This window comes from Heliconius melpomene, chromosome 18 (genome assembly GCF_056956725.1).
Source record: "Heliconius melpomene rosina isolate 202511_hmr_F chromosome 18, ASM5695672v1, whole genome shotgun sequence".
Classification (NCBI taxonomy): domain Eukaryota; kingdom Metazoa; phylum Arthropoda; class Insecta; order Lepidoptera; family Nymphalidae; genus Heliconius; species Heliconius melpomene.
Genome location: NC_140406.1, coordinates 11,091,944 through 11,112,374, shown reverse-complemented (window position 1 = coordinate 11,112,374; position 20,431 = coordinate 11,091,944). Strand labels below are relative to the sequence as shown.

Genomic DNA, 20,431 nt, shown 5'->3' with positions numbered 1-20,431 from the left:
TCTTTAGTTTACTGTTACTGTTGAAACACTGCAACTTGTGTTTACTTTTATTTTGTGCCTATTTTCATCTTACCAGCCATTTCTTTAATTCTTTAAAATCAAACTCTTAAAAATGTGTTACATTTTACATTTTACTTTCTAACACTTAATAATCCTCAAATTGATAATATAATACCCGAGTTACCACCCAAGCACGCTCCTTATTAACAATCTTTGTCACGTTTAGGATACAATAGTGGGTAATTCAATGCAGCCTTGAACTGTAAGCGATTCTGAGTGTAACAACTTAATAAGTGAATGGACAAGTCGCCAAGTATCTAAGAGAAATTAAGGGTAATTTACAGTGTTTTATACATATTTATAATTTTTATATTTGAGAAACATTTATTTATATACCTACATACACTTAAAATTTTGCTATATGCAATTATAAGGCTAGACGCTCACTAAAACGACATTAAAAATATAGTAAGATGGCAATTTAATTGTGTAATGAAGCTAAAAATCTATAAATATAGTACTTATGTGTGAAAGGCATAGTTAACTATGTTATGTCAACAATAAATTGCATAAATATGACGTGTCGCTACGTGACGCAACCTGACGTGACCTGAGACGCAACTACCTAATAATTGTTGTTTTATACTTTATTATTCTAGACCTGGATTTGTTTGTATACAAATCTATATCACAATTACTAAATGTCTACGACAAAATTTGTAGAATTAAAAGGAAATTCGAAGAATGGTGAAATTTTAAGAGAACACCTTTGGAGTTCTGTGTGTTTTTTTCTGCTTCAAGTTACAGCTGACTCTTGATGTCGGCGATGGCGAAATTAATATAAAAGATGTTGAGAATGCAATACGAAGTCTTACCATGTGGTAAGGCCGCAGGAGCAGATGGAGTTACTACTTACTACCGACATACCGAGAAGTCAGAAGAGATCCTATTGGCGATCCCAGCGAGGCATAGTCATAGTGCCTTTTTTAAAGGCAAAAATTTTATAGTTAGACTACGCGAGCTAACTAAATGGCAGAAAATATAAAGGTAGTTTTCTTCCTTATTTTTATTTTTGCCATTTTAATAAGAACGGCAGGGAAGATCTCCGTTGACCATCAAAAACACATAGCCAATGATACTGGAAGAAAGGTGATGTAAAAAGCACGGGCACCCCTGGAGGGTATGTATGAAGAGACTGACTTTAGGGAACAAGGCGAAACAGGTATGCAGAGCCCCGTAGCATTTGACGCTCCGGTTAACCTGACAAGTAACATCTTCACACAAGTCACAATCTATGCATTCATTCAATCGTTCCAAACCTGCTACGACACTAACAAGAAATTTTACTTTTGTTATTCTATTAAGGGTGGGTAATAAGATAAAAATATAAGTTGAGTTAAGAATTCAAATAAAATGTATGAAACGAAGCTTTGTATATAATGTTAACCATGTTAATCGTGAGATAAAGTCTTGCCATGTATAATTTTCATACAGGGTTTCAATGAATACCAGTTTAACAAGAGCCCCAGAGCTTTTCACAGAGAAAAGTTCAGACCCTTATATATATATATAATAAGTAAATCAATAAAAGAAATATACGTTTCATTTATTTTTTAACATTAAAAAACAAATTTTGGGCCAATTTTGGAAAAGAACCTCCATTGTTGTACATTCACATTTTTAACTCTTGTAATGGAATATTTTATCAGGTACATGACCATAAACATAAATACTTAATTATTGTAATTTAATTTGTTTTTTATACATGTTTTTAAATTTATAATAAAATCGCGTAAAAAAAATATTACGAAAATAAATTAAGAGTTTAAATAAGTATATTTTTAGCTATCTGTATTTTTAAGGGAAACGCTTTAGAAGAAGGTGGACTCTATGTTTAAATATTTCTTATGTTACTTCGTAGCTATTTTTATATTTAAATGTCCGTACTGATATTTGCGATTAATTTAGTTATATTATTATTATTATATGATAATTCTTTACTCGTCAGTGTGACGGAATTATTTGCCACGCTTTTCTTTTTATCAGAGCGACGAAATAAAAATAATTAATTCTCCCAGTGGGAATCGAACCTTTAACAATCACGTTTACAGTCAGACGTTTACCCTCTGCACCACGATGGTCCCTATTTATTTATAAATGTAAATTAAGTTGCGCTATTCATCTCAAAAGCTATTTATTACCAGTTTCCGTTAAAATTTCCGGTAAATTGATAGATTGCAGGGTCTTCCTTGACATTTAGTGTACATGTCCTTACGTTCAATATGTCTACCTCATCATATATGGTATTGATAATAATCGAAATTTATATGGCTTGTGGATTTTTTAAAGAAATAATTTATATGATATTTTATATTTTTTATGTTCTGTAGATCAAAAGAAAAAAAAACAGAACTCTTACAACGTGGTCCTACCTCGTTGTAGTCTATCCGTTTGTCTGTCGGTTTTCCAAATATTCCGTAAGACTAGTACTACATAGTACTTACTAGTCTATTGATTTCTAAGTTAACGGAAAGAAACGAGCGTATGACATCCTTTTTGCCGCATTTTTTATGTAGGTAATTTGCCGCGTAATCAAAACCTGCATGGTACTTTCCATGGTTCTACAATTATTAAATTTTATTTATTAACAGACAAAACAATTACAAGCTTATATTAAATAGTTTATTTCATTCATTATAAATGAGTGCATATGCCCGCAGACTAAGGTTTGTCAACTATAATAAGTAAAATTTTCATTCTACAAGATAAAAAATGTTAGAGAACTTTCAACGAGTTAGTCCGACTCGTACTTTTTATCTTGTAATCAGTGGCGTAGCTAGGGGGGTGCGAGCGGGGCGGTCGCACCGGGCATCAACAGGAAAAGGGCATCAAAGTCGACGATCACTTTGTTTTTCTTGGAACTCAACGTCCACGATCACGTTTTTTTAGAAGTCAACGTCGACTATTACGTTTTTTTTTTTTAGAAGTCAACGTTGACGATCACTTTGTTTTTTTTTTAGAACTCATCAAGAGAAAAGAGGGATCAAAGTTGACGATAAGGTTGTTTTTTTTTTTTAGAAGTCATCAACAGGAAAGGGGCATCAAGTCCCCCGAGCCGCACCGGGCAGCAAATACCCTAGCTACGCCACTGCTTGTAATATTATGAAAGTAAAAACTTTGTTTATAATTGGGAGTAAAAGGAAATGTAGTAGGTATTCTTGAATTTATCACATAAAATCATTCTGTTAAACTTAATAAATTAACTTTAATATGATTTCTGTGGCTTGAGGTCGACTAAATGCATACGTGTGGAAATGTATAACAATGTAGCAGTATAATAATTATGTATAATGTTATCTCAAGAGGCTATCGCTATATGCAGAAGGTTGAAAATGCTTAAAACGCAATGCATCGTGTGCCAAAATCCTAGATTTTGTACTATTGGCTTGTACCCTTACCTTGTTTACCAATTTCAAATATGTTATTATCTATATATATAAAATCGAAAGGTCACTCACTCATCACGAAATTTCAGAATCTACATGTGCTAGGAATCAGGAGTTATTTATAGTACATAGGTGCTCGCTAAGACGGGAATTTGCAACATTCGACTTCTAAGAGGTTGTTTTTGGGGTTGAGTCTCAAATTTTGCATGGACGTCACTTATAGGACGTAGGTACTCACGGAGACAGAAATTAAAAATAACGTAGTTCACGCAGGCGAAGCCGCGGGCGGGCCGCTAGTTATATTATATATTCATAAATAAAATATAATTGTTGATTATTAAAATTAAAGGAATAATGGTAGTTGTTTTATTATTCAATTTTGGAGAGCGGAAATTACTTTTTTGAGAATATCCTTTCACTTTTATAATTTTGAAAGTCACATATACGAGCATGTGTATGAGGAGGTCTTTATATGTACGAGTATTTTTGTATCACGGCCTTTCTTTTGTTATCTGTTTGCGGTCATTGCACCTGAAAATTTGTCGTTAAATTTTTTTAGTAGATTAATTACATATTTAAAATAATATATGGAGACATAGAGAATGAAAAAATCTATAAAATTGTAATAATTTCCGGATCTCAGAAGACCCTAGGCCATTTTTTACCGCACTCCGGGATACAAAGAGCAAAGCTATCTTCAAGACACTGCCTCCCTAAAAAGACATCTAATTCAAAAAAAATCATACAAACATACATTTGTGCATTGATATATATACACACATATTTTTATTAAATATTTTAGAATTTCAATGTCTAGCAAAAGTTATTTATCAGGCACTTAATAGATAATGATAGGTACCGTGGGAAGTTATAGTAAGATATTAATACAAGAAGAATCAAATGCATTCCTTTGCGGTTGTCTTTTGATATGTTTATGGAGAAATAGATATTTCACGCTCTCATACTTTATATTCCATATTCCATCTACTACTTTATATTCCATAATAAGTTACTTTATATCTATTGGCACTAATATTATGAAGGTAAAGTGTTTGTATGGTACAAAACGCTAATCTCAAGAACTACTGGTTCGAATTTCGAAGACATATTTGTGTTGGATAGTTAATTGACTTTAAATATTCGTTTTAGCGGGCTATTTAGAACTTACCTCGCAAGAGTAAACTATGCTTATACCTACTTGTATTTCCACAAACCAATAGCTGGATAGAAAAGACCCAGGGGGCAAAAAGAGCTATGTACAAAATACAAAACTTTTTGTTGATGGATATATAAACCTATTTTATTTAAAAGGAGTATGTTCTGCCTAAGAGTTTCTCCGTGGAAACCGGGCTTTACGATATTCTATACTATACTTACCTAAGTGTAAAGTAGGAAGGCATAAAACAATTATAAATATTGTTAACTTGCCTCATGATTTATTTATCACCGAGGGGCTATTACGATTGAGGAAAATTACATCCATTACATAGATTTGAAAAACTTCAGTAAATTAGTTTTTTTATAACTTTTTATAACTTAGTGTTAAAATATGCCGTTTGCCACTATATGCCCTATTTTCGGGACATTGCTTGTTGAGTAGAAAAGTCTTAAAGAACAAGCCCATCGTGCTCACAACGTTGGAACCGCACTTGCAAGGAAATTTTGCTTCGATAATAATAATAATTATTCTTTTCAGTCTATCGCCATTCACTATTGAAGGTAATGGAGACTCCATTATAGAGTGTCAACCATCCCATCCATCCGCTGCCAGCCATCTTTAAATAGTCTGTAAATCGTAGCCTGCAAGCCGTCCTACGGTTGCCCAAACGTGGCTTGTGTCGACTCTATCGACCATCGGTACGTTGACACGTCTATATACAATTATGTATATAGGCATGTTAGTTTATTAATAAAATATTTGAATAATAAAAAAAAATGTTTAAATTTACTCAATCCGTTTAGAACTTGTTTAAAGTTATTAGGTGTCAATTAATGCTATTATTTATTATTTATTGTACAAGTATTGGAATTTGGAATTTACCTGTTTTAAATTTATTATGTAGTATTAAAATTGTTTGAAATGAGGAAAGTATCCATAAAAAAAGAATCTTATTAAATATCTTAAAGTTACTAAACTAAAATGCTATATTAAAAATTCAGCTCAGCAGCTTCAGATTCACCAAGGAAAGTCGGGAACGGAAATGTCTTAATGGTAACAGTGTGTGTTAAAACTAGATTCCGAAGTTCATCTGCCTACAGTGCGGGATACAATGTAGAGCTAAAAAAAATTAAATTAAAATAACTTACCCTAATTTTTACTTAACAGATGAGTAAGTACAGAATTAAGAATTCCATACCATACATATATTTTAACCACTTCTTATTAATATAATAAAATTAAATAATAATATTCACACCTTTCACCTTATGACACTGTCATTCTTATACAAGATGAGGGGTTCCGTAGAAGTTTTTGTTAGAATTAGTTCAGTTTTAAGTTAAGTACCATCGTGGGCCGTGGAAGATGCCCATAACTAAACACCATGGCAGCGTAAGAAGTGCGTAAACGGACGCGAAATTGTGGTAGATTCGATTTTTTTCCTAAAGAATAATTAAAAAATGTTCTCTGTTCTGATTGCTCACAGCAAAGGGTTCCGTTGATATGCAATGGCTACAGAGATCGGTAAATTTAATGGAAACTGACTCTATGTTCCCAGGATCCTTCTACCTGCGCAAGAACCTACAAGAAGTTCTTGTTTGAAGATGATTTTTTTATACTAAAAATAATTAAAAAAATATATCTTATTTCACAACGTATCTCCATCTACCTGTAGACGTAATATAATATTGCATCACTACGGACAGTCTGTTGAGCTCGCGTGTATCAAAGACTACTCGACTGGCGACAGAGAAACCGTCGCGTCGACACTTTCCCCTTAATAATGAATAAACAACTGCCTTCACTTTAAATTTTAGTAAAAATGTAGGTGAATGTTCGGTTTATTTTGTTTTTTTGGCGTTTTTTTTTATGTTTACAAAGTGACAATGTTCGTAGTGTTTGTGTGCTGATTGTTTTTGTTTTTAATTAATGGATTTTGTGAGTATTTTTGTATTATTATTTTTTTCTGTTTTAATATCTATAATAATTAAAATATATCTTCGCTTTCGCCTTTCTGTATTGAGTGGCGGGACTTAACACCCCTTTATGTTGTGAATTGTGATAGCGAATAAATAAAAATAATAATATTTTTCTCAAGAATTGAATCCAGAACCATTTCCATAAAAAATTAAAGTAACTACCTCTAATGAAAACCACCTGTTATCATAAAAAAAGGAAACTAAGTCTGTATTGGTAATAGGATGATTTATAATGACAGATATCGAGTACGACTTTTTAGTATGAAAAGTTGAATTTGAATCTCATACCGTCGTGGTCTGTGAAATACCAGCTTTTTGATTACAAGCTAGCAACCTATTGTCTATTCAAGATGTAGGTATCTAAGGGGGGCTAATTTGTCAGGGGGGGCTTGCCCTTTTTTTGGCACATACGAGAATGAAATTTATTAAATATTTTTATTAAAACTTTCTAGATTGTAACATTTAGTTGATTTTTTTCGTGTACAGACTGTATTTTTTTTTATGTATTTTCGTGTATTTTTTTTGTTTTTAGGCTCAATTTTGTTATTAATATAATATTGGGCACCAGACGTAAAGTGGGCACGTTCCATCAATCCCTTTTTACATCAATGATATTAACAGTAATTTTTGCAATTTTTTTAGTGCTTTTGCTATTGCTAATTTAGTTCACCTTCCCTCTATTTTGCTGTCGAGTTTTTGAGACATTGCGTGTTGAGTAGCGGTACTCAACGCCGTGATTTACCTAGTAAGCAGAGCGAGGAAAAAAAAACTCCTACCACAACTGTCGCGTTTACACATACACGTTTGGGGAACGTCCGAATTTACAAATATACTTTCGTATATTTGTTGGGTTGCAGATTCGATACCCACTCGGAGAAATATTTATTCTTCAAAATTCAAGTATGTATTTATCTAGTTTAACTATAATAAACAATTAATTAAAAGTAGCGGGAAATTATAAGTTAGTAGTCAACAGGTAACTCTTGGCAAGGATCCAAATGATTTCACTTTCACTTCACTTTGACCCTATTTGCACGTACCTATCCCTATCCTTTATATTTAAATACTCATTATAATGAATATATTTTCTTTTTAGTTTCTCTGAATCTTAGTTATTAGTAGTTAGTTAGTAGGTAGTTAGTTATTAGTAGCTAGTAGTTGTTTTAGTTATTAATTTAAGTGGTATTTGAACCTAGAACCTCTTTGTTTAACTTTATTCCAACTTCCGCCAAAATGACCAAGAAGCAAAATTGCCACAGCTATTTCCTAATATTTCCAAATCATAAGAAATAATATAAAATGCATTGCAATTAAAAAAAAATATTCAGAAAAAAAAATTAAAATGAAGAATATCGCCTCTGACCCGCTTGTATTAGATAATGACTTATGATTTTGTAAGTAACGTTTACCTAACAGAGGATGCGGGCGTAAGAGCTGTGAATTACTTAGTGGTTTTGCTAAATGTTTTTTTTAGCTTTACATTGTACTTCACTCTAAGCAGAGTAGGGACCTGGGAACCTGGGAACCTAGTATTAAGTCAAACCATCCTCACTAAGACACTTTCGTTTGTCACTTTCCGCTGATTCTCTCGATTTTGGCTCGATTCCAGAGCGAGAAAATTATAATATTAAATATTTAATTGTGGGAGTGGAAATTGAACCTAATAGGTTCGATGAGGTGAGATCGTCACACCCTTGTGCTACCGCGCCATGAAAGTCTCTTGGAACGATTTGATTCATCATATTAGGCTGGGAGAGAATGCTCTTTAGTGTTAGCCCGCCTTTTGTACATTGTTATTTGGAATTTTGTGCAATAAAGTATATATAATTAAATAAATAAATATTATACCTATTAAATATACTATTAAATAAATAAATATTATACCTACCTATATATCTACTACTATTTGTATGTATATTTTAAGCATCTAAACAGGCCCTTAGAAGTAAAAAAAAATAATACGAAGGCCACGTTTGCCACATTGAACTGTGGCCAAATAATTTTTGTTATAGCTTATCCTTATTTCTTTGTATTACGCAAAATCTATTTCAAATCAAATTTTCTACATTTCTTTGTGTAATTAGACCAAATAAATTTAAACAGAGCGCGTCGAAGGTTTTCCCCTACAACCAATATGTACTTAGTAATGAGACCGGAAAGCAAAAAAATCCATACATACTTTTTTAAAAAGTGTTTAAAATTTTTGAATGAGTGCCTCATTTTTAGAAACCGGCCTAGAATAGTTATAATAAACGAATTTGGCTTTTCTAAATGTGGAATAACACTTTAAACACGTGAAACATATTGTTTTTACATTTTTGAAGTGTTATTCCAATTAGGAAAGAAAACTTTTTTTACAAAATGTATAAAAGACTGTACGTGGAGAGATTTGAACCCGCGCCTTTTGTAAACCGTTCAATCATTGTAAATAAGATCCATACATTCACAATTATACATTCTTCCCGACCCTCCCCCCCCATTTACTATTTAGAACTATTAGAGCCCATAAACTATTTAGAACAAGTACAAAAGGCGTCACAATGAGTTTTATTGAAATTTGTCATGATATTACAAAAAATATGGGCTAGATTTATCATTACAGTTACATCACGAGATTATTATATCTATTGTTTAAATAGTTCGTAGTCATTATAATTTGCATCAGTTATTATACCGTCATTTCAAACTTGTTTGCATTTACTTTGCGATCTTGATCGTGAGAACACAACACGCAATTCCTCCAGGATTCGGTGGAAAATGGGGAACAGAGTGTCTTTACTCTAGGTTCCCTCTGCATACGCTGAATCATGTGTGCGGGATACACCGTGAAGCTGATAGGTATAAGACAGAGAGTATTTTTATATTCATACAAATATTTAAAAAATCTTTTGGTACGTCTCAAAAACATAAAAAATCCTTTTGGTTGACACAACAACGACATTCTTCATAATAATGATATTTGAATAAACCAAAAACTTTTTTCGGTCAGGCAAAGCAAACGAATATTTTTATTCATCATTAAAATTCGAAACATAGTGTTTTGAGGGGTGGAAATCATATTTATATTTAAAGCTGGTGTCAAGTCAATGAGCGGCGTTGAGTGAGGCGGCGGAAAATGGAGAACGGTGAGTTTTAACACTAGGTTCATACTGCCCTGCTAATGCGTAAAAAAACGCGTGAATATAAAGTAAAGCGATGTATGTAAAAGGGCAGGCAAGGCGCAGGCCATTGTAGTCTGGTAAGGAAATGTCAGATTATATGTATATGTCTGTTGTAGATTTGATTTCCACAAAAGATAATATTTTTTTTAATTTAATTATTAGTTATTTAATTAAATTTATATTTCCATTTCTTCGTTCTGGTTGCGAACGTTAGGTTGCGCCACTCTACACACGATGTTTCCAGAATTCGGCGGAAAGTAGAGAACCGCGTGTTTTAACACTAGGTTCCCTCTTCCTATGCTGCTGTGTGCGGGATGCAGCGTGAAGCTGATATAATTAAATATTTTCATTTCCTTGCTCTGATAACGAGGCAAATCGCGGTTTTGAGTTGTGCCACTCAACACGCAATGCCTTGAGAATTTAGAGGAAAATGGGGAACGGAATTATATTAATGGAAACATAATGTTTTAACACTAGTTCCTAGGTCAACCTACCCTGCTACACGCGGGATACGGCGTGAAGATAAATAAAAACAAAACAGGTGCATAGTAACGAACAGTGTCCTGACACTCACGTGTTCTCACTAACCATGTTCTCACCTTCGAATTCAACCTACTTACATACATAAAACACGACAATACTGAAAATCACGTATAAGTTACAACCAAAGCCTTTGTTATAGCAGGACGACGTGCCAACCAATCAACTCGATATTTCCTAGTTTCAGAGTAGTTTAGATTAGTTTTCTTCAAAGTCAAGGTCATCAGTAAATAGCTTTATAATTTGTTCGCTAACTTCTAAATTCTTAGTATTATTCTGTCTCTGGTTCACTATGGAGGCTTCGTTTTGTATGTGAAGTGTGAGAGCTTTTTGTTTCTGGTAAGTTTAAATTTAACTATTTGAAAAAAAGTGTTACTTTTTTTTAACTTAAAAAATAACTGAGTTAAAGAAAATAGAATACTAGAACAAATGAACTTTAATTATTACGAATGTAATATTATTAGTAATATTATTTTTATTTTATTTATTTTTTTATAAATAGTAACATTAGATGTTAATTATTTATTGAAGTAAATAAATGTTGATAGTGATATTTTTTATATTTTTATTATAGAAATTTAACTTGATTATATTTTTTTGCTTAAAAAATATATTTTACTTTTTTGTAAATGTAAAAAAATCATTTTCAATTTATTTGTTGTACTTGTCCCACTAAAATAAGGTAAAAATTAGATAACAAAAATTGGAAAAATCAGTGTGTTACTAAGCTGTAAAAAGATAAACTGTGCTGTAAAAAGAGTGTTTGCCTAAATATTTTACAAATTCAACAACGGATTCCTTCGTGGTAGTGATAAGACGGAGATTAATTTTCTAATCTACGGTTAGATTTATTTTTATATACATAACTCACTGCTTTTGTCTCCATGGAAGCATGATTGGGTAAAATATTTAACGTGAAAATTGGGTAAGACTTAAAATTTCGCTTTTCGTCAATGAATATATATCTTCTTTTTGTCTTCTGAATTCTTCTTTCTGGAATAAATAAAAAAAATTAAAATTGTATAGAATGTTAACTTGTAAATATTTCTAAACAGTTTTCTCATTCTAAGTGTATGAATAAAACCCGAAAAATTTGAATAATAAAAAATATATTTTTAAAGTGTTATTATATTATATAAACATTGCGCGATATATAAAGCGCGAAAATAAAAATATTATTGGTTCAATTTGTAGTATATTTATTAATATTGTACTTTTACGTTATTCTCTTTACAAAAATAATTTATAATTTGAGACCGTCGCAACGCAAAGGCACAATGTGTAACTGTAAATGCTACAGTTTGGGTTCGATTAAAAGTCAACAGGAAATGAGTCATTTTCAATAATTTTTGGAATCGCTTAAAAATTTCAACGTAACGAGATTTCAATATTGTTCCGATCACTAACGCAAAGTTCGCATCAAAATACTTATTTATGTTATGGCTTAGTGGTCAGAGTGCTTGGACGGTTTCCAAAAATCGTGTGCTCTAATCTTCATACATTCAAATTCTATACCTTTCTGAAAAGTATTTTTCTTTCCTAAGACTAGAATATCACTTAAAACGTGTAAAAAAAAACATTTCCTCGCTCTGGTAAGAAGACAAGGCGCGGCGTTGAGTTCACCGTAGTATCATTACTCTATTTGCCTAACCTGCTATATGCGAGATACGGCGTGAAGCTCACATTTCAAATATTATAAACATTTTCTGAATGAGAATTTGAATCTACAACAATCGCTTGAGCAAACATTTAGTGCATCATGCATTTTGTAATGTGTGATGTCTAATGGGTTGCTATGTAATGTGTTTTACGTAATAAAACGACTGTCTTGTTCGAAGGTCTGTTCGTAAGTCCTTATTTATTATGGTTGAGGCACAAGGGCACAAGCATGTGACGGCAACGCGTCGGTTATGGGTTCGGTTCACTCGAGGAAATACAATATTATTTTACTATTTTCTTTTCTCCATTCTGGTGTCGAGGTGAAGCGCGGTGAACCAGAATTCAGCGGAAAATGGGAAACGAAGTATCTTAACACTAGGTTCCGTCTGCCTACTCTATGTCCCGCACATACTGTGAAGCTAAAAAAAAATTATGTCAACATACCGTTCCTTCGTTCATTCATTTGTTTCATTCCTTTTTCTCGTTATATCAATATTAAAAATCCATACATTCCTATGAGTAATTAAAAATAGTTAAGTAAACACGCAAAATAAATATAGAACGGTGCTAATAACCTTTACTTTAGCGGTTTTAAAATAAATATATGCTTTAGGAAAAACTAAAAATGGCATACTAAAGCTCATTTTAAAATTCATATTTGCATAGGGTAAATAAAATGTAGGGTAAATTACTGTGAATGAGTTTTTTTTTCTTTTACTAACGGACATTTAGTCGAAATGCGTTGAGTTTTGCTACTCTTTAAAATTGGGCGTTACGTAAAATGACGTCTTAACAAAGTGACAGGAAAAAAAGTAAAATTGCTTGTGATTTAAGCAAAATCGTAGCACATGTTTAGTTTTATATAAAAAAAACTGCCTAATAGGTGAATAGGTTAACCGGAAGACCCAATAACATTTACTTCATATCGTAAAACGTTTAATTAAGTAACAAAAAATAATAGAATACATTCAATTTAACAACTAACATAATAAGGAACCAGCTGCCATACAAAATTACTCTTCAATCAACACAAATATATAGTGGTTTGATTAAAAATATATTATAGCAATCAAACGCGGTCTGAAGCAAAAAAAACGCGGAAATAAATTACTAAACTAAAATGTCTGTTACTATTACCAATTAAGGGGTCACGTCGGATTTTTTTTTATATTGTAGTATTGAAATCGTGACGATATAGTTCATTAGTTGTTAATTGTCTGAGAGTACGCGATGGTTGTGGATTCGAGTTTCGCTAGGGGGAATGTTTTAGGTAAACAACACTGTGTATTCAAGGATAATGGAAGAGGAGGTGCTTTCCTGACTTAATGTTTCTCTGTAAATGGTATACTTAAAATTAACAAAATGGTAAAAAAATATCGTATACATAAGTACCATGTGTATAGCTCGATTTTTTTGTTTAATGGCTGAAGAATGTAGATTCGAATCTCTTAAAGAAATATTTAGATTAAATATTTATAAATATTAAATAACATTTATTTTTTTGTAGCATACCTACTGCTCCTTCTAGTTATCAGAGCAAGAAAATGAGAACATTATTTTTTTTTCGACGAGTGGAAATCGAATCGACAACTGTCTCGTCCCGAGCCTAGTTCTACTGGGTCACGACGGTCTCATAACATACAAAGTATTAATAGGTTCATATATAAATATTTGTTTTTCGACCTTTATGATTAGAACTGGCAACCAAGTTGCCTATAAATATAACTAAATCATGACTACCTATTATCATCTCAATTATTACATAAAACAATGTCCTTTTATGTATTTTATTGATTTAATAGTTTTATTCAAGGTGAGTTTCCTTGATTTATAGATATTTGTTTAGATACAAAGGTAACAACTGCCTAGGACTAGGACTACCTCACGACGCACATGCTAATTTACAATTAATTATTTTAAACAATACATTCCATTATTGCACTTATAGTATTGTTATAGATTTATTCTTTAATATCGTTACTGATAAATTTGCAACGCTAAGCAAACTGGTGTATCCCATAAAATATATATTTTTGTGTAAAAATTACAATTTATTAGGCATAGTAGGCAGTATGAACCTAAAGTGGTAACATCCACACGTATTGCAATATAGCCTGTTTTTTTTTGCAAGTTAAAAACTATATATAATTAAAAATTTACTCCAATATGGAAAATAGTAGTAATTTTTTTTTTTGTCAGAGGCATTGTGTTATTAAAGCTTTTATTCATTTCCTCGAGTCGGAATCGACCCAAAACCAATTCGCCATCAATATTATATCAACAAGACGATTTTTATATTAAGAAAATAAAATCTATAGTACTTTAGGCTTTAGAGTGTATGTTTTTACCTCGATCAATTGTTCGCGCTTCGTGACTTCAAACGCGGATATAATCTAACCTTAGATTTGTATAAAATATTTTTTTTCTTACAATTTTTATAGAAAGGCTTATGAAGTGGACGAAAAGTCAGCAGATAAATAAAATCGAAATAGTTTGTGTTTTTTACTTAAGTGTTACCTTTTGTGTAATAAAGTTATAAAAACATTAATAAATTTGAATCGAAGAGTCATCGTCAGCTCTTGGAACTCCAAGAGGCACAGATTGGAATCCCGTTATGTTAAATTTGGATGTACGTTGTTACGACGTATTCTAAGTATATTTTAGAAAGTAGAAAATTGCACAAAATTATTAGGTAGTAATAAAATATAGGAAATTGACCAGTTGCCAATGTTCCAAATAATTGAAAAACATTCTTTAGATTTTCTTAGATTTCTTGCCTCGGAGAAGACTTTTGCGTCTTAAAAGTAAAACAATACCTATTTACAATATTATGAGTAGAATAATTTAATTACTTCGCGTGATTATTAGATATCGTTGAAGGTTAGTTATGTTTTATAGCAATGTCAGGGTTGCGACACTAGTTCTGTTACTCTCAGATATGTGTATATATACACATATAAATAAATAAATAATCGAACCTTTCTATCGATAAAACTATGTCGGTATATTCAATATATTTACGAAAAAACTGTGTATGTATAGAGCTTAAAATAATTGATAGAATATTAAATAAAATCCATATTTTTAATTTTTTTGTTTTATTTATGCGTATTTTCTATCACTGAACGAATTTAAATGACCTTTTTTGATTGTGTAGCTATTAGGTCTGGGCGGTAGGTATTTCGAAGACTGTCACACCTGCTGCAGAACGGCAGAACGTGGTGGAATTATACTAACTATAGCTTGTCTAAATTATAAGAATTAAATGTCATCTTATCAAAATAAGTTCAGTATAATGGCCAATTTTAATTCACAATCACATTCTGTCATTTAAAATCTGTCTACCAGATGTCCATGGGTACCGGACTCTGTTTTAACTTTTTAATATAATCATCAATTACCTCTTTCAATATTAAAAAAATATTCATAATAAATAAAAAAAACTATTAGAATTATCTGGATCACTCTTAGATATTTTAATTGAAATGTAGGTCGAATATTATAAAATCTTTACTAATACAAGCAGTATACCCTTTTTTTACATAGTATAAAAAAGATACTATGGGCTTAGTTCAGCTACCCACTACGTGGTACTTATACTATTTTTTAGCTTCTCGCTGCATCCTGTGCATAGCCAAAGTAGGCAGAGGGAACCTGGTAAGCTATCGTCAAGACACTCCGGTCTTCATTAAGACACCTCCGTTCCCCACTTTTCATTATTGCATTGCGTGTTGTATAACGGAATATCTTGAGGCATTGCGTGTTGTTACCAGAGCGCATGTGGGCGCAAAAGATTGAAATCTTCATTTTCCCGCTCTGGTAACGAAGCAAAGCGTGGTGTGGAGTTCCTTTTCCGTTCCCAGATTCCCTCTATTATGTGCGGAATACAACTTGAAGCTAAAAAGGATAATTTTATATTAAACATAAGGAGATGAGATCGAACTCACAACTACCGTGTCCAACTCGCGCTTTACCAACTTTATGATAATATGTATTACGCTTTATTTTATTTAGTCAGGAAAGCAATAAAGCAGAGGGCATCTAGTGTTAAGAGATTGTTTTCCACTATTCATTCAACTTTCGAGACATTGTATAGTGAGTGAGGAAATTAATATAAATTCATTTCACCATGCAGGAAAATAGGAATCAAACCCACAACCATTACTTACTAGTTACAAACTACTAGTTACAAACTGCCTACGTATACAGCTAATGTGAATGTAAAAATAAAATTCACATTTAACATATTATGAAATATGAAAACGTACATTTCACTAGATATTTTACATAAAATTGAACTCTTTCTAAATGCTCTCATCTGAATACTGTAGTGTGCATTACGTTGCCTGTGATTATATTTAATGGGCCTCGGGGCTTTCATATTACATGTTATAGCTGCACGCGACTTTGTTTGACATAACCGAGTAATATTTATAACAATTTATAGAATGCTGATATTTTGACGTAAATCAGAATTTACTCTGAAAGTGGAGGACGGGGAGTGTGTGAAGCTAAAATAAAAGAAAAAAAAACAACAACAATAAAACTAAAATTGATAAAAATAGGTACAGATTCAATTCCTAGCTAAAAGTTATTAATATTTAAAATTATTTAAAGATGTTTAATGAAACTACTTAAGTAATTCTTAAAATTCTTATTAATATTTTATATTTTTGGTTTTTTAAAATACTTTTACATGTGGTTAATATTCCGGGTAGTAAGGTAAGTCGTAGCTTTCAATCGAGGGTCCATTACGAGTGAGCTCCAAATAGCCGCTCCAGTTAGAGCAAGTGCTTCAAGAGACTTTAATTATTTTCTTATTCATATGTTTCGTAAACTTTTGATAACATCGAGTCTAGTCAGGTATTGTTTGTGTTGTTTGTGCTCTTTAGAAATGTGTACCTACGTCGAATTTGACCGCATGCGCTAATCTCAGGAACTACTGGTTAGAATTGAAGATTTATTTGTATGTTTGATTGTAAGATGAAAATTTGAAAGATCTGCCCCCAAATTTAAGCTTCCCACAACAAAATGTCGATGAATGGGAATCGAATCTGCGCCACATTTAAATAACTTGAACAAACAATAAGAACGTAAGCATAACAAAACTGTTTACTCACTATAACGAAAATTGTTTTAAATAAAGGGAAAAACTAACACAAATTAAAAAAATAAATCGAACCTGTACTTACATTAACCATTGCTAAAGCATCTTAAATTTTAATTAGTGGGAATCCTCATTAATATGACTACGCTTGTTGAAAAGTTAATAATAGATTATTTGTCATGGCATTGAATGGAATTTTCACGTCATCTGCTAATTACAATGTCTCATTAAGGAATGTCAATAAAAAAAATAATGATATGTTGAGAATCTAATGAAATGAGGCCAGACGTGGCGCAAGCATTGTAAACGCGACAGGTTGTGGGTTCGATTCTCAAGGAAATGAAATATTTAAAAAAAAGTTTAGCTTAATTAAAATTTAGGAGAGACGATTCCTATATTCTTAGTAATATAGCTAAGCTTGAATTATAGCTTGAATTATTCTTTTCTTTATTTTTTACAAACATTATTTTTCTTTGTTACAGATCAAGCTCTTCATGTATTTCATATAGGAAGATGAAGCCATTTATAAAACAGGTATGGATGGTTTTCGGAGGTTGTTTTTGTGTATTAATTACAACTATTAAACTATATAATAATATCCAATTATATGTTACAGGCGTTCGTGGTATCTGGCGCGGCGTTAAACATCGTAGGCCATGGTTGCGCTCATGGTTTTCCCGCTGTTCTATTCGCCCAGATCAAAAGCGACGGTGGACCGGTTACACTAACTGATCATGATACTTCTTGGATTGGTAAGAAATCTGATGCATTGTATAAATAGACACAGACACTCCGTTCTTAACTTTCCATTCTTAATTTTCAAGACATTATGTGAACTAATTCCCCATAGCGGGAGTGCAAGAAATCAACAATAACCTTTATATAGTCAATCCATAATTCGCTTATATCTAATAAAAAAATATTACACTTTTATATAAATGTAAAAACATTAAGAATATTTCAAATACATCAATTATTATATAAGAATGTAAGATGTAATTTAATGATTGCTACTCCTATATTTTATTCATTTATCATAACAAGAATGTAACTATGTACATAATAATGGCACTTATTTTAAAAAATAATATTAATAAAAATATTTTATCAAAATATTATTAATATATTATCTAATAATTTTTATGTTTCCATTTCAGCGTCAGCGGTTGGTGTGATGGGCATCGTCGGCAACTTCATATCGCCAGTCCTCATGACACGCTTTGGTAGACAAAAAGCGCACCTTATGTGCACGATACCCGCGCTACTTGGATGGATCGTCTTCGTTTTAGGAAACACCGTCCCACTGTTCCTTTTAGCTCGACTTCTACATGGACTTGCTCTAGGTCTACGGACACCGTTAGCCGCTATCCTCGTTGCGGAATATACTGAACCAAAGTATAGGGGGGCATTTCTGGGTACATTTGCCATTTCATTGGGACTAGGTATCCTACTTTCTCACGTTTGGGGCGCACATCTGACGTGGAAGATGACTGCAGTTGTCTGCTCAGCATTTCCAATTATAGCCATGGCCATTATAAGCCTATCACCGGAATCACCTGGTTGGCTAGTATCGAAAGGAAAATTCGAAGACGCGAAAAAAGCTTTCAGATGGGTCAGAGGAGAAGGTCCAGTGCAACAAGAAGAATTAGAAGGAATGATAAAAGCTCAAGAAAGAGAAATACACTTAAAAGAGTCTAGAAAGAACAGAGACGTACAACAGACGTTTAAATTAAATAGACTGTTTAAATCGATATCCGACGCGATCAAAAGTGTTATGAAAATATTTAAGAAACGAGAATTTTATAAGCCCTTAATAATAGCTATATGTATGTTAATAGTTTTTGAGTTTGGTGGCGCTCACATGGTGCCGGCTTATGGAAATTTGATTTTACAATCAGTACTAGATAAAGACGATCCTAAAGATGTGGCATGGCAATTTACAGTTATAGATTTATTGAGAACTGTATGCGCATTCCTTGCCATATTCTTGTTGAAGAATGTCAAAAGAAGGACTATATTGTTTACTAGTGGTTTTATGACGGTTTTATCACTAGCGTTGATATCCGCTTTTATATATTTGAGGAAGGCTGAGGTCCTTACACAAGGATTTATATTAGACACAGTGCCTATGACATTAATGGTATTATATTCTTTGTCGTTTTGCTTAGGTCTTGTACCGCTTAATTGGGTGATATGTGGAGAAGTGTTTCCATTGACTTATAGGAGTCTAGGATCGACACTCTCCACCTCATTTTTAACTCCTGCGTTTGTTGTTTCAATGAAAACGGCTCCACATTTTTATTCCTCAATAGGAGTGGAAGGTGCTTTTCTAGTCTACTCAGCTACTTTGACTGTGTGCTTACTGGTCATGTATGTCATGTTGCCAGAAACTAAAGATAGGACTCTACAGGATATAGAGGATAGTTTCAAAGGTAAAAAGAATAATGACGTCGAAGTACAACTTAGCCTTATTGAAAATAAAACAATTATGAAATAGAAATATTGAACATATTGTACGGTTAGTGAATTAATATGACTTTAATATATAAGATATAATTATAAAATAACTTAGTGGAATTTTTATTATATTAGCTTTTAGCGAGCTGTGATACAATTGTAGCATTCTTCCTTCTATGTTGAATTATGTTTAAGAAGAGGACAATTAAAAGTATTATTAACGATAAACATGTTATTGTTTTTTTTTCCTATTAATCATAGATTTTTTACACGTGGCGCTCTAGAAGTATGACTAACACATTACACGCAATACGTAGATAAGGAGTTAAAATGAATTGATTGGTTTTTAAGTAGTACAAAATACAAATTACATTTGTAAATTATAATGGATACAAATATTCGTCTATTTGTCTCAAATTCATCATATTTTTACAAAATTATTCATAAATATCTGAAAGAGAGCTACGTCGTGGAGCAACGGCACAGTGTTACTAAAACGATAAACACATGATAGTTGGGGGTTCGATGCCCACCAGAGCGAATTATTTTCCATTTGTTCGCTGTGCTATGGTAACAAGTTTGGGCAGTCTTGGGAGTTTGCGGCATTAAGTTCCGCCACTTAACATGCAATGTCGAAAATACGAAAATTGGGCGGAAAGTGGGGAATACGGTATTTTAAAATTCTATTATCAAAAGAAAAGGTCACTTAACGAGCATTTATTGGATATTTTCTATATTAGTCGGTGTCAAAGAACTTAGTAAGGTCCTCTTAGACGTCCAGCAGACGTGCTCAAGAGACCGTGTAGCTTCCACGCTAATAGCTATATACAGAACCAAACTAAAGCCAAGTACACTTTTATATAGGTCAAGATCATTTATATTTGAGACCGTCTGACTGTAAACGCGACGGTTGTGAATTCGAT

At 32.3% G+C, this 20,431-nt stretch overlaps 1 protein-coding gene across 2 annotated transcripts; it reads left to right on the top strand.

Annotated features, from left to right (window-relative positions):
- The first annotated feature begins 6,319 nt into the window (after nt 1-6,319).
- On the top strand, nt 6,320-19,736 carry LOC146529572 (facilitated trehalose transporter Tret1-like). Of its 2 annotated transcripts, none has more exons than XM_085202052.1 (4): nt 6,320-6,543; nt 17,534-17,585; nt 17,668-17,803; nt 18,209-19,736. In XM_085202052.1, exons 2-4 carry the CDS (start codon nt 17,565-17,567, stop codon nt 19,546-19,548), a joined length of 1,497 nt encoding a protein of 498 aa, XP_085058178.1. In that variant the 5' UTR covers nt 6,320-6,543; nt 17,534-17,564; the 3' UTR covers nt 19,549-19,736. The 2 variants fall into 2 exon arrangements, with proteins under 2 accessions (XP_085058178.1, XP_085058179.1); XM_085202053.1 differs by lacking the exon at nt 6,320-6,543 and adding an exon at nt 10,504-10,624.
- The last annotated feature ends 695 nt before the right edge of the window (nt 19,737-20,431 follow it).